General features: G+C 52.0%; 1 protein-coding gene across 1 annotated transcript in view; it reads right to left on the bottom strand.

Annotated features, from left to right (window-relative positions):
* Positions 1 to 7,972: 7,972 nt before the first annotated feature.
* Positions 7,973 to 12,702, bottom strand: part of TMEM265 (transmembrane protein 265) — a 38,303-nt gene continuing 33,573 nt past the window's right edge. Inside the window, exon 3 of the mRNA XM_063932530.1 lies at positions 7,973 to 8,435. Within this exon, the coding sequence (XP_063788600.1) occupies positions 8,283 to 8,435 (153 nt within the window). The 3' untranslated portion in view covers positions 7,973 to 8,282. The remainder of the gene's footprint in view (positions 8,436 to 12,702) is intronic.

A 12,702-nucleotide genomic window follows, 5' to 3' on the forward strand; every position in this document is an offset into this window, starting at 1 on the left:
AGTGGCTAAGATTCTGGATTCACATCATCGTTACGGTCAATTACATTATCTTATTGACTGGAAGGGTTATGGTCCTGAGGAACGCTCATGGACCAATGCTTCTGATGTCCATGCTCCTGCCTTGGTCCGGAATTTCCATTCCAAGTTTCCTCAAAAGCCAAAGAAGTGTCCTGGGGCCACTCCTAAAGGGGGGGGTGCTGTCACGATCCGGGTATCTGGACGCCATTACTTACCTTTCAGATGCCTCCTAAGGCTGGCTCAGCGTTCCAGGACCGGATCCCATCTGTTATACTGATGTCCACATTCCTGCCTCCTCTCCTGTCACTCTGAGACGCTGTCACAGCGGCGCCATGTTTACATCCGGAATGGCGTCTCCCGCGGCCTCCGCCGCCGTCCCTGAGTTTCTGCATGCAGGATGTCAGAGTGGCGCTTACGTCAGCCGCGGCCTCCGCTGTGCCCGCGTGGTTCTAATGTGCACTCATCAGTCTGGCGTCTCCTATCTACTGTGGCCGGCGCCGCCATTGTTGCAAAGTTCCCACATGGATTACCAAACCAATCTTCCCTCCAAGTGTCTGCATGGGCGCAGCCATGTTGGATTCTGTCACCTGTTCATTTCCACCAATCTGTTGTTACCATTGTAATCTGCATAATTGCCTAGCCAATCCCTTCCTTGCTGCAGGTATAAATATTCTGTGCCTGAGCAAGGAAGGCGTCAGTGCTTTGGTTGTCAAACCTAGTTCCAGTTTGTCTCTCTCTCCTGTGGTTGTTTTCCAGGTTCCAGTTTCCATCTCCAAACCTCCACTAAAGAGACCCGCCCCAGTCTACCACCTGCGGTGCAGCCTGACTCTCCAGTCCTCTGGGACTCATCTGTTTCCAGCTACAGATTTACCTGCTTCCAGCAGAGATCAGCTCTTCTTAAAGTGCCGGTACCATTTCTGCAGATTACCACTCACCACCGGTACTATTTGTTTCACCGCTCTCAAGCTCCATATATCCATCATATTTCATCGCTCTCAAGCTTCATTTATTATTTGGCTGGTTCTATCCAGCAACCCACTCCATGCATTTCATCTGTCTGGTTTCAACCAGTACCCACAGCAGCTATTTTATCTACAGCAGCCCAGCTTTTCCTAGAACACCAGCTGGTACAATCCTGGGCTATCTCCATTACTACAGACGGGCCTGGTAAGGACTTTCCACCTAGAGGATAATAAGAACTGTCTCATACTACCAGAGCCCTGTGGCCCTTGCCCTCCTGTAGTACCCAGGAACTGTGTCATTTAAACTGCTGATTTTATGTTTCTCTTTTATTGCTGCTGTGATACATGGAGTATGTCAAATAAACAACATTGACTTTTATTTTGGTTGTCGTGGTCACGCCTTCGGGCAATCTTCTTACATGTACCTTACATGTCTAGGGGTCTGATACAACCTCCCAGGTTCCACTACACCTCAGCCCCTACAACTGAGGCTGCCTCCCGTCAGCTCAGGCCCTCAGTTGTGACAGGAGCACTCAGTGGGCAATGATCCACCAGGCTCCTCTCCTCAGGGTGTTGGTGCAGTATGAGGTGTATGGGAGCACTCAGTGGGCAATGATCCACCAGGCTACTCTCCTCAGGGTGTTGGTGCAGTATGAGTTGCATTGGAGCACCCAGTGGGCAATGATCCACCAGGCTCCTCTTCTCAGGGTGTTTGTGCAGTATGAGGTGTATGGGAGCACTCAGTGGGCAATGATCCACCAGGCTCCTCTCCTCAGGGTGTTTGTGCAGTATGAGGTGTATGGGAGCATTCAGAGGGCAATGATCCACCAGGCTCCTCTCCTCAGGGTGTTGGTGCAGTATGAGGTATATGGGAGCACTCAGTGGGCAATGATCCACCAGGCTCCTCTCCTCAGGGTGTTGGTGCAGTATGAGGTATATGGGAACACTCAGTGGGCAATGATCCACCAGGCTCCTCTCCTCAGGGTGTTGGCGCAGTATGAGGTATATGGGAACACTCAGTGGGCAATGATCCACTAGGCTCCTCTCCTCAGGGTGTTTGTGCAGTATGAGGTGTATTGGAGCACTCAGTGGGCAATGATCCACCAGGCTTCTCTCCTCAGGGTGTTGGTGCAGTATGAGGTGTATTGGAGCATTCAGTGGGCAATGATCCACCAGGCTTCTCTCCTCAGGGTGTTGGTGCAGTATGAGGTGTATGGGAGCATTCAGTGGGCAATGACCCACCAGGCTTCTCTCCTCAGGGTGTTGGTGCAGTATGAGGTGTATTGTAGCACTCAGTGGGCAATGATCCACCAGGCTTCTCTCCTCAGGGTGTTGGTGCAGTATGAGGTGTATTGGAGCACTCAGTGGGCAATGATCCACCAGGCTCCTCTCCTCAGGGTGTTGGTGCAGTATGAGGTGTATTGGAGCATTCAGTGGGCAATGATCCACCAGGCTTCTCTCCTCAGGGTGTTGGTGCAGTATGAGGTGTATGGGAGCATTCAGTGGGCAATGATCCACCAGGCTTCTCTCCTCAGGGTGTTGGTGCAGTATGAGGTGTATTGTAGCACTCAGTGGGCAATGATCCACCAGGCTTCTCTCCTCAGGGTGTTGGTGCAGTATGAGATGTATGGGAGCATTCAGTGGGCAATGATCCACCAGGCTCCTCTCCTCAGGGTGTTGGTGCAGTATGAGGTGTATGGGAGCACTCAGTGGGCAATGATCCACCAGGCTCCTCTCCTCAGGGTGTTGGTGCAGTATGAGGTGTATGGGAGCACTCAGTGGGCAATGATCCACCAGGCTCCTCTCCTCAGGGTGTTGGTGCAGTATGAGGTGTATGGGAGCACTCAGAGGGCAATGATCCACTAGGCTCCTCTCCTCAGGGTGTTGGTGCAGTATGAGGTGTATGGTAGCACTCAGTGGGCAATGATCCACCAGGCTCCTCTCCTCAGGGTGTTGGTGCAGTATGAGGTGTATTGGAGCATTCAGTGGGCAATGATCCACTAGGCTCCTCTCCTCAGGGTGTTGGTGCAGTATGAGGTATATGGGAACACTCAGTGGGCAATGATCCACCAGGCTCCTCTCCTCAGGGTGTTGGTGCAGTATGAGGTGTATGGTAGCACTCAGTGGGCAATGATCCACCAGGCTCCTCTCCTCAGGGTGTTGGTGCAGTACGAGGTGCATGGGAGCACTCAGAGGGCAATGATCCACCAGGCTCCTCTCCTCAGGGTGTTGGTGCAGTATGAGGTATATGGGAACACTCACTGGGCAATGATCCACCAGGCTCCTCTCCTCAGGGTGTTGGCGCAGTATGAGGTATATGGGAACACTCAGTGGGCAATGATCCACTAGGCTCCTCTCCTCAGGGTGTTTGTGCAGTATGAGGTATATTGGAGCACTCAGTGGGCAATGATCCACCAGGCTTCTCTCCTCAGGGTGTTGGTGCAGTATGAGGTGTATTGGAGCATTCAGTGGGCAATGAGCCACCAGGCTTCTCTCCTCAGGGTGTTGGTGCAGTATGAGGTGTATGGGAGCATTCAGTGGGCAATGATCCACCAGGCTTCTCTCCTCAGGGTGTTGGTGCAGTATGAGGTGTATTGTAGCACTCAGTGGGCAATGATCCACCAGGCTTCTCTCCTCAGGGTGTTGGTGCAGTATGAGGTGTATTGGAGCACTCAGTGGGCAATGATCCACCAGGCTCCTCTCCTCAGGGTGTTGGTGCAGTATGAGGTGTATTGGAGCATTCAGTGGGCAATGATCCACCAGGCTTCTCTCCTCAGGGTGTTGGTGCAGTATGAGGTGTATGGGAGCATTCAGTGGGCAATGATCCACCAGGCTTCTCTCCTCAGGGTGTTGGTGCAGTATGAGGTGTATTGTAGCACTCAGTGGGCAATGATCCACCAGGCTTCTCTCCTCAGGGTGTTGGTGCAGTATGAGGTGTATTGGAGCACTCAGTGGGCAATGATCCACTAGGCTCCTCTCCTCAGGGTGTTGGTGCAGTATGAGGTGTATGGGAGCACTCAGTGGGCAATGATCCACCAGGCTCCTCTCCTCAGGGTGTTTGTGCAGTATGAGATGTATTGGAGCACTCAGTGGGCAATGATCCACCAGGCTCCTCTCCTCAGGGTGTTGGTGCAGTATGAGATGTATGGGAGCATTCAGTGGGCAATGATCCACCAGGCTCCTCTCCTCAGGGTGTTGGTGCAGTATGAGGTGTATGGGAGCACTCAGTGGGCAATGATCCACCAGGCTCCTCTCCTCAGGGTGTTGGTGCAGTATGAGGTGTATGGGAGCACTCAGTGGGCAATGATCCACCAGGCTCCTCTCCTCAGGGTGTTGGTGCAGTATGAGGTGTATGGGAGCACTCAGAGGGCAATGATCCACTAGGCTCCTCTCCTCAGGGTGTTGGTGCAGTATGAGGTGTATGGTAGCACTCAGTGGGCAATGATCCACCAGGCTCCTCTCCTCAGGGTGTTGGTGCAGTATGAGGTGTATTGGAGCATTCAGTGGGCAATGATCCACCAGGCTTCTCTCCTCAGGGTGTTGGTGCAGTATGAGGTGTATTGGAGCATTCAGTGGGCAATGATCCACCAGGCTCCTCTCCTCAGGGTGTTGGTGCAGTATGAGGTGTATTGTAGCACTCAGTGGGCAATGATCCACCAGGCTTCTCTCCTCAGGGAGTTGGTGCAGTATGAGGTGTATTGTAGCACTCAGTGGGCAATGATCCACCAGGCTTCTCTCCTCAGGGTGTTGGTGCAGTATGAGGTGTATTGGAGCACTCAGTGGGCAATGATCCACCAGGCTTCTCTCCTCAGGGTGTTGGTGCAGTACGAGGTGTATGGGAGCACTCAGTGGGCAATGATCCACCAGGCTCCTCTCCTCAGGCTATGTTGGTGCAGTATGAGGTGTATGGGAGCATTCAGAGGGCAATGATCCACCAGGCTCCTCTCCTCAGGGTGTTGGTGCAGTATGAGGTATATGGGAGCACTCAGAGGGCAATGATCCACCAGGCTCCTCTCCTCAGGGTGTTGGTGCAGTATGAGGTGTATTGGAGCACTCAGTGGGCAATGATCCACCAGGCTTCTCTACTCAGGGTGTTGGTGCAGTATGAGGTATAAGGGAGCACTCAGTGGGCAATGATTCACCAGGCTTCTCTCCTCAGGGTGTTGGTGCAGTATGAGGTGTATTGGAGCACTCAGTGGGCAATGATCCACCAGGCTTCTCTCCTCAGGGTGTTGGTGAAGTATGAGGTGTATTGGAGCATTCAGTGGGCAATGATCCACCAGGCTCCTCTCCTCAGGGTGTTGGTGCAGTATGAGGTGTATTGGAACACTCAGTGGGCAATGATCCACTAGGCTCCTCTCCTCAGGGTGTTGGTGCAGTATGAGGTATATGGGAACACTCAGTGGGCAATGATCCACCAGGCTCCTCTCCTCAGGGTTTTTGGTGCAGTATGAGGTGTATTGGAGCACTCAGTGGGCAATGATCCGCCAGGCTCCTCTCCTCAGGGTGTTGGTGCAGTATGAGGTGTATTGGAGCACTCAGTGGGCAATGATCCACTAGGCTCCTCTCCTCAGGGTGTTGGTGCAGTATGAGGTGTATGGGAGCACTCAGTGGGCAATGATCCACCAGGCTCCTCTCCTCAGGGTGTTTGTGCAGTATGAGATGTATTGGAGCACTCAGTGGGCAATGATCCACCAGGCTCCTCTCCTCAGGGTGTTGGTGCAGTATGAGATGTATGGGAGCATTCAGTGGGCAATGATCCACCAGGCTCCTCTCCTCAGGGTGTTGGTGCAGTATGAGGTGTATGGGAGCACTCAGTGGGCAATGATCCACCAGGCTCCTCTCCTCAGGGTGTTGGTGCAGTATGAGGTGTATGGGAGCACTCAGTGGGCAATGATCCACCAGGCTCCTCTCCTCAGGGTGTTGGTGCAGTATGAGGTGTATGGGAGCACTCAGAGGGCAATGATCCACTAGGCTCCTCTCCTCAGGGTGTTGGTGCAGTATGAGGTGTATGGTAGCACTCAGTGGGCAATGATCCACCAGGCTCCTCTCCTCAGGGTGTTGGTGCAGTATGAGGTGTATTGGAGCATTCAGTGGGCAATGATCCACCAGGCTTCTCTCCTCAGGGTGTTGGTGCAGTATGAGGTGTATTGGAGCATTCAGTGGGCAATGATCCACCAGGCTCCTCTCCTCAGGGTGTTGGTGCAGTATGAGGTGTATTGTAGCACTCAGTGGGCAATGATCCACCAGGCTTCTCTCCTCAGGGAGTTGGTGCAGTATGAGGTGTATTGTAGCACTCAGTGGGCAATGATCCACCAGGCTTCTCTCCTCAGGGTGTTGGTGCAGTATGAGGTGTATTGGAGCACTCAGTGGGCAATGATCCACCAGGCTTCTCTCCTCAGGGTGTTGGTGCAGTATGAGGTGTATGGGAGCACTCAGAGGGCAATGATCCACCAGGCTCCTCTCCTCAGGGTGTTGGTGCAGTACGAGGTGTATGGGAGCACTCAGTGGGCAATGATCCACCAGGCTCCTCTCCTCAGGCTATGTTGGTGCAGTATGAGGTGTATGGGAGCATTCAGAGGGCAATGATCCACCAGGCTCCTCTCCTCAGGGTGTTGGTGCAGTATGAGGTATATGGGAGCACTCAGAGGGCAATGATCCACCAGGCTCCTCTCCTCAGGGTGTTGGTGCAGTATGAGGTGTATGGGAGCATTCAGAGGGCAATGATCCACTAGGCTCCTCTCCTCAGGGTGTTGGTGCAGTATGAGGTATATGGGAACACTCAGTGGGCAATGATCCACCAGGCTCCTCTCCTCAGGGTGTTCGTGCAGTATGAGGTGTATGGGAGCACTCAGTGGGCACTGATCCACCAGGCTCCTCTCCTCAGGGTGTTGGTGCAGTATGAGGTGTATGGGAGCACTCAGTGGGCAATGATCCACCAGGCTCCTCTCCTCAGGGTGTTGGTGCAGTATGAGGTGTATTGGAGCACTCAGTGGGCAATGATCCACCAGGCTTCTCTACTCAGGGTGTTGGTGCAGTATGAGGTATAGGGGAGCACTCAGTGGGCAATGATTCACCAGGCTTCTCTCCTCAGGGTGTTGGTGCAGTATGAGGTGTATTGGAGCACTCAGTGGGCAATGATCCACCAGGCTTCTCTCCTCAGGGTGTTGGTGAAGTATGAGGTGTATTGGAGCATTCAGTGGGCAATGATCCACCAGGCTCCTCTCCTCAGGGTGTTGGTGCAGTATGAGGTGTATTGGAACACTCAGTGGGCAATGATCCACTAGGCTCCTCTCCTCAGGGTGTTGGTGCAGTATGAGGTATATGGGAACACTCAGTGGGCAATGATCCACCAGGCTCCTCTCCTCAGGGTTTTTGGTGCAGTATGAGGTGTATTGGAGCACTCAGTGGGCAATGATCCGCCAGGCTCCTCTCCTCAGGGTGTTGGTGCAGTATGAGGTGTATTGGAGCACTCAGTGGGCAATGATCCACCAGGCTTCTCTCCTCAGGGTGTTGGTGCAGTATGAGGTGTATTGGAACACTCAGTGGGCAATGATCCACCAGGCTCCTCTCCTCAGGGTGTTGGTGCAGTATGAGGTGTATTGGAGCACTCAGTGGGCAATGATCCACCAGGCTTCTCTCCCCAGGGTGTTGGTGCAGTATGAGGTATATGGGAGCACTCAGTGGGCAATGATCCACCAGGCTTCTCTCCTCAGGGTGTTGGTGCAGTATGAGGTGTATTGGAGCACTCAGTGGGCAATGATCCACCAGGCTTCTCTCCTCAGGGTGTTGGTGCAGTATGAGGTCTATTGGAGCACTCACTGCGCTCTTCCTGGATGTGTTTTTACTTCCAGGAAGAGCGCAGGAAGTAACAACACTTTTTGGCCCATGTGTTACAGTAATTATCTGCTTGTTGGCACGTGTCAGAGGTCAACATATGTGCAAAGTCTTCAGCAAATAGTTCAATTTTATTATTTAAAATACACATTATGTTTGAACAAGACGTAGGTTCTTAGGACCTATATAGAAAATATATACAGTACATATTAGAAACAAACAATAGATACAATTAGTAATATATACATTTCCCTACCGCAGTCCTTCATATCAAATAAAAAGTTCTGAAGTGAATGTGGAGCCCAGATTCTCGCAGTGAGGACATTACAATTGGCTCCAACGATCAGTTCTGTAGATCCACAAATTATAGAGTCCATGAGCCAGAAATCCCACCCAAGTGGTGCATGGCTCCTTTGTTGCTGTAACCTCTCGTAGATTAATTGTTACAGCTTAGAATTACAGATGTTACTCAATAAGAGTCATGATGTACGATATGAAGACCACCAGGAAGGGTAGACACACTAAAGCACCAAGAAACACAGCTATACTCAGCACTGAGAACTTCCGAGATCGTCGAGAGAGTAGCTCATGCTTCGGTTGGTCTTTTTCTTGCTCTGCCTGTGAGAGGGAGTAAATAAATATGTTAGTCACAAAAACTTACCAATACCAGTCATACTAACCTACCAGTCACCCTAACCAGTTCCACAGGCCTACCAGTCACTTACACATATTTACAAGTAACTCACATACACTGATCTACCAGTCACGCTGACCTACCAGTCGTCTACACTGACCAGTCACTCTCATGTCACATACATTGACCTACCAGTCACACCGATTTACAAGTAACCCAAACAGACCAGTGTACCAGTCATACACCCACTGACCAGTGACACAGACTTATTGGCCACCTATACTGTCCTACCAGTCATCAACACCTGCAAGGGCAGAGAGGAGAGTCAGGGTATATGAGGATTATGGATATTTTTGAGAAGGATAATGCCCTGTTATGGGAGCTGCCTACTTGAGTGGCGGTTGGGCTGCCCATGGAGGGTGAATAAACCCATGTTTCAGGTATAAAGCCTATATGTCATGTCAAAATTAATAGAAAAATCTTGAAACAGGCCCAAACTTTTCTAGCATATCCAGGAGGGAACGCAAAGATGGGTTTGAAAGATAAATAAGGAACGTCATTGGCAAATGCTCTAAGTAATTTCAATGTCGCCAATACTAATGCCCTGTAAAGCAAGCCAAGTAGGGGGGTCAAGCAAAAGATGAAATAATAAACAGATGGTAGGGTACAAAGTTTGGGGGCAGATCATGGGATGAGGGAGAGAGTAGGGTGTGAGGGTAAGGGCAGATTAGAAGTTCGGAGGAATGGGGCAGAGAGAAAGGTCAGGGTAGATGGAGGTAATCGGATGGTAACAGCAGAGGGCAGAATTTGTTGTTTGGGGCCAGATCAGGGGATGAGGGAGAGAGGAATGCATGGGGGTAAGGGGAGATTAGAAGATAGGAGGAATGAGGCCAGGGTAGATGACTGGATGATATGAGCTGAGGCCAGTGTTGGGGGCAGATCAGGGGATGAGGGAGAGAGTAGGGTATGGGGTAAGGGCAGATTAGAAGATTGGAGGAATGTGGGCAGAGAGGAGGGTCAGGGTAGATGGGGATGATGAGATGATCACATGGTAAGAGCAATGGGTAGTGTTGGGGCAGATCAGGGCAGCGTGTGCCCTAACCAATATGTTGCCCTAGGCAAGATTATGGCTGGTGCCCCCTAGCACTGCCGCTATATCCGCCTCTGACCCTGCACCCCTTTCCCAGCACCATCACCCATAGCACTCCTAATTTTGGTGCTCCTACCCCCTATTTCTCTAGCATCCATAAGGGATATTGGGGGAAACTAGTATGATGGAGTATAGACAGGGTCCAAAGGAGCCAGTGCACTTTAAATTTCTTCAACTGGGTGTGCTGGCTCCTCCCCTCTATGCCCCTCCCACAGGCAGTTTAGAAAAAAGTGCCCTCAGGAGAGGATGCACACTGCAGCTTCAGCGTTTTCTTCAATTTATTTTCAATCTTGTATTCTGTATGCTGTCTGCACGCCGCACACCCCTAACGCTGCCTGAAGGTGACATCGGTGGTGAGTACACCCCGGGGGCCCCGCTAGGGGGGTTCCTGGTTCAAAGTGCGGCTGATAACGTGCGCAATGTATGGAACCTTCCCAGGGGGGTCCCGCTAGGATGTCCTTGACTAGACTGGCTCTAACATGCTTAACCAAGTACTTGTGCAAGGTTATATTACATTAAAACCAATGTTTTTGTTTTTAAATACTGTGCCCAGTGCTCAGGGCTGGGCTCCCCTAGCCCTGCAGCATGGCTGCTAGGGCTATCTCTCGGTGCTGGAGGTAGGGGGCTGGCTTCCCCCATCCTCCAGCCTGCCTGCCTGTCACTGGGGTCCAGGGAGCTGGCTCTCCCTGTCTCCCCAGTGTGGCACTCATTTGGTGGCCTCGCCGCATGGTGCGGCGCACCCCCCTGATCTAAAGTACGGCGGCTCATGACGCTTGTCCCAGCCGCCGTGGCTCTGTGTCCTTTGTAGCACTGAGGTGCCGGAGCTCCCGGACCTCAGCACACAGCGCACCCGCCGAACAGGGGGACGGATAGCCTGGTCCCCCAGTGGCCAGTGCAGCGGCTCTCCCCCGGCGTGCACACACAGCACAGCGCGCCGGGGGGCTCCCTCACTGTCACGGTCGCCAGAGAGGTCCGGGACCGCGGCACACAATTAAAAATAAATTTTCTTTTAAAACATATTAAACACCCGGCGCCTAGCGCCCTATACATTTAAAATTGGCGCCTAGTTTGCCTATGCCTAGGGCCGGCTCTGGATCAGGGGATGAGGGAGAGAGGAGAGCTGGTTAGATTGGGACGATGACATGATCACATGGTAAGAACAGGGTAGGGTTGGGACAGATCAGGGGATGAGGGAGAGAGGAGAGCTGGTTAGATTGGGACGATGACATGATCACATGGTAAGAACAGAGGGTAGGGTTGGGACAGATCAGGGGATGAGGCAGAGAGGAGAGCTGGTTAGATTGGGACGATGAGATGATCACATGGTAATAGCAGAGGGTAGGGTTGGGGCAGATCAGGGGATGAGGGAGAGGGGAGAGCTGGTTAGATTGGGACGATGAGATGATCACATGGTAAGAGCAGAGGGTAGGGTTGGGGCAGATCAGGGGATGAGGGAGAGAGGAGAGCTGGTTAGATTGGGACGATGAGATGATCACATGGTGAGAACAGAGGGTATGGTTGGGGCAGATCAGGGGATGTGGGAGATAGGAGAGCTGGTTAGATTGGGATGATGAGATGATCACATGGTAAAAGCAGAGGGTAGGGTTGGGGCAGATCAGGAGATGAGGGAGAGAGGAGAGTTGGTTAGATTGGGACGATGAGATGATCACATGGTAATAGCAGAGGGTAGGGTTGGGGCAGATCGGGATGAGGGAGAGAGGAGAGCTGGTTAGATTGGGACGATGAATGAGATGATCACATGGTAATAGCAGAGGGTAGGGTTGGGGCAGATCAGAGGATGAGGGAGAGAGGAGAGCTGGATAGATTGGGACAATGAGATGATCACATGGTAAGAACAGAGGGTAGTGTTGGGACAGATCAGGGGATGTGGGGGAAAGGAGAGCTGGTTAGATTGGGACGATGAGATAATCACATGGTAAGAGCAGAGGGTAGGGTTGGGGCAGATCAGGGGATGAGGGAGATAGGAGAGCTGGTTAGATTGGGACAATGAGATGATCACATGGCAAGAACAGAGGGTAGGGTTGGGACAGATCAGGGGATGAGGGAGAGAGGAGAGCTGGTTAGATTGGGACAATGAGATGATCACATGATAAGAGCAGAGGGTAGTGTTGGGGCAGATCAGGAGATGAGGGAGAGAGGAGAGCTGGTTAGATTGGGACGATGAGATGATCACATGGTAATAGCAGAGGGTAGGGTTGGGGCAGATCAGAGGATGAGGGAGAGAGGAGAGCTGGTTAGATTGGGACAATGAGATGATCACATGTTAAAAACAGAGGGTAGTGTTGGGACAGATCAGGGGATGGGAGAGAGAGGAGAGCTGGTTAAATTGGGACGATGAGATGATCACATGGTAAGAGCAGAGGGTAGGGTTGGGGCAGATCAGGGGATGAGGGAGAGAGGAGAGCTGGTTAGATTGGGACGATGAGATGATCACATGGTAATAGCAAAGGGTAGGGTTGGGGCAGATCAGGGGATGAGGGAGAGAGGAGAGCTAGTTAGATTGGGACGATGAGATGATCACATGGTAAGAGCAGAGGGTAGGGTTGGGGCAGATCAGGGGATGAGGGAGAGGGAAGAGCTGGTTAGATTGAGATGATCACATGGTAATAGCAGAGGGTAGGGTTGGGGCAGATCAGGGGATGTGGGAGAGAGGAGAGCTGGTTAGATTGGGACGCTGAGATGATCACATGGTAATAGCAGAGGGTAGGGTTGGGGCAGAATAGGGGATGTGGGAGATAGGAGAGCTGGTTAGATTGGGACGATGAGATGATCACATTTTAAGGACAGAGGGTAGGGTTGGGGCAGATCAGGGGATGAGGGAGAGAGGAGAGCTGGTTAGATTGGGACGATGAGATGATCACATGGTAAGAGCAGAGGGTAGGGTTGGGACAGATCAGAGGATGAGGGAGAGGGGAGAGCTGGTTAGATTGAGATGATCACATGGTAAGAACAGAGGGTAGGGTTGGAGCAGATCAGGGGATGAGGGAGAGAGGAGAGCTGGTTAGATTGGGATGATGAGATGATCACATGGTAAGAACAAAGGGTAGGGTTGGAGCAGATCAGGGGATGTGGGAGATAGG

The sequence above is a fragment of the Pseudophryne corroboree genome, chromosome 7 (genome assembly GCF_028390025.1).
Source record: "Pseudophryne corroboree isolate aPseCor3 chromosome 7, aPseCor3.hap2, whole genome shotgun sequence".
NCBI classification, from domain to species: Eukaryota; Metazoa; Chordata; class Amphibia; order Anura; family Myobatrachidae; genus Pseudophryne; species Pseudophryne corroboree.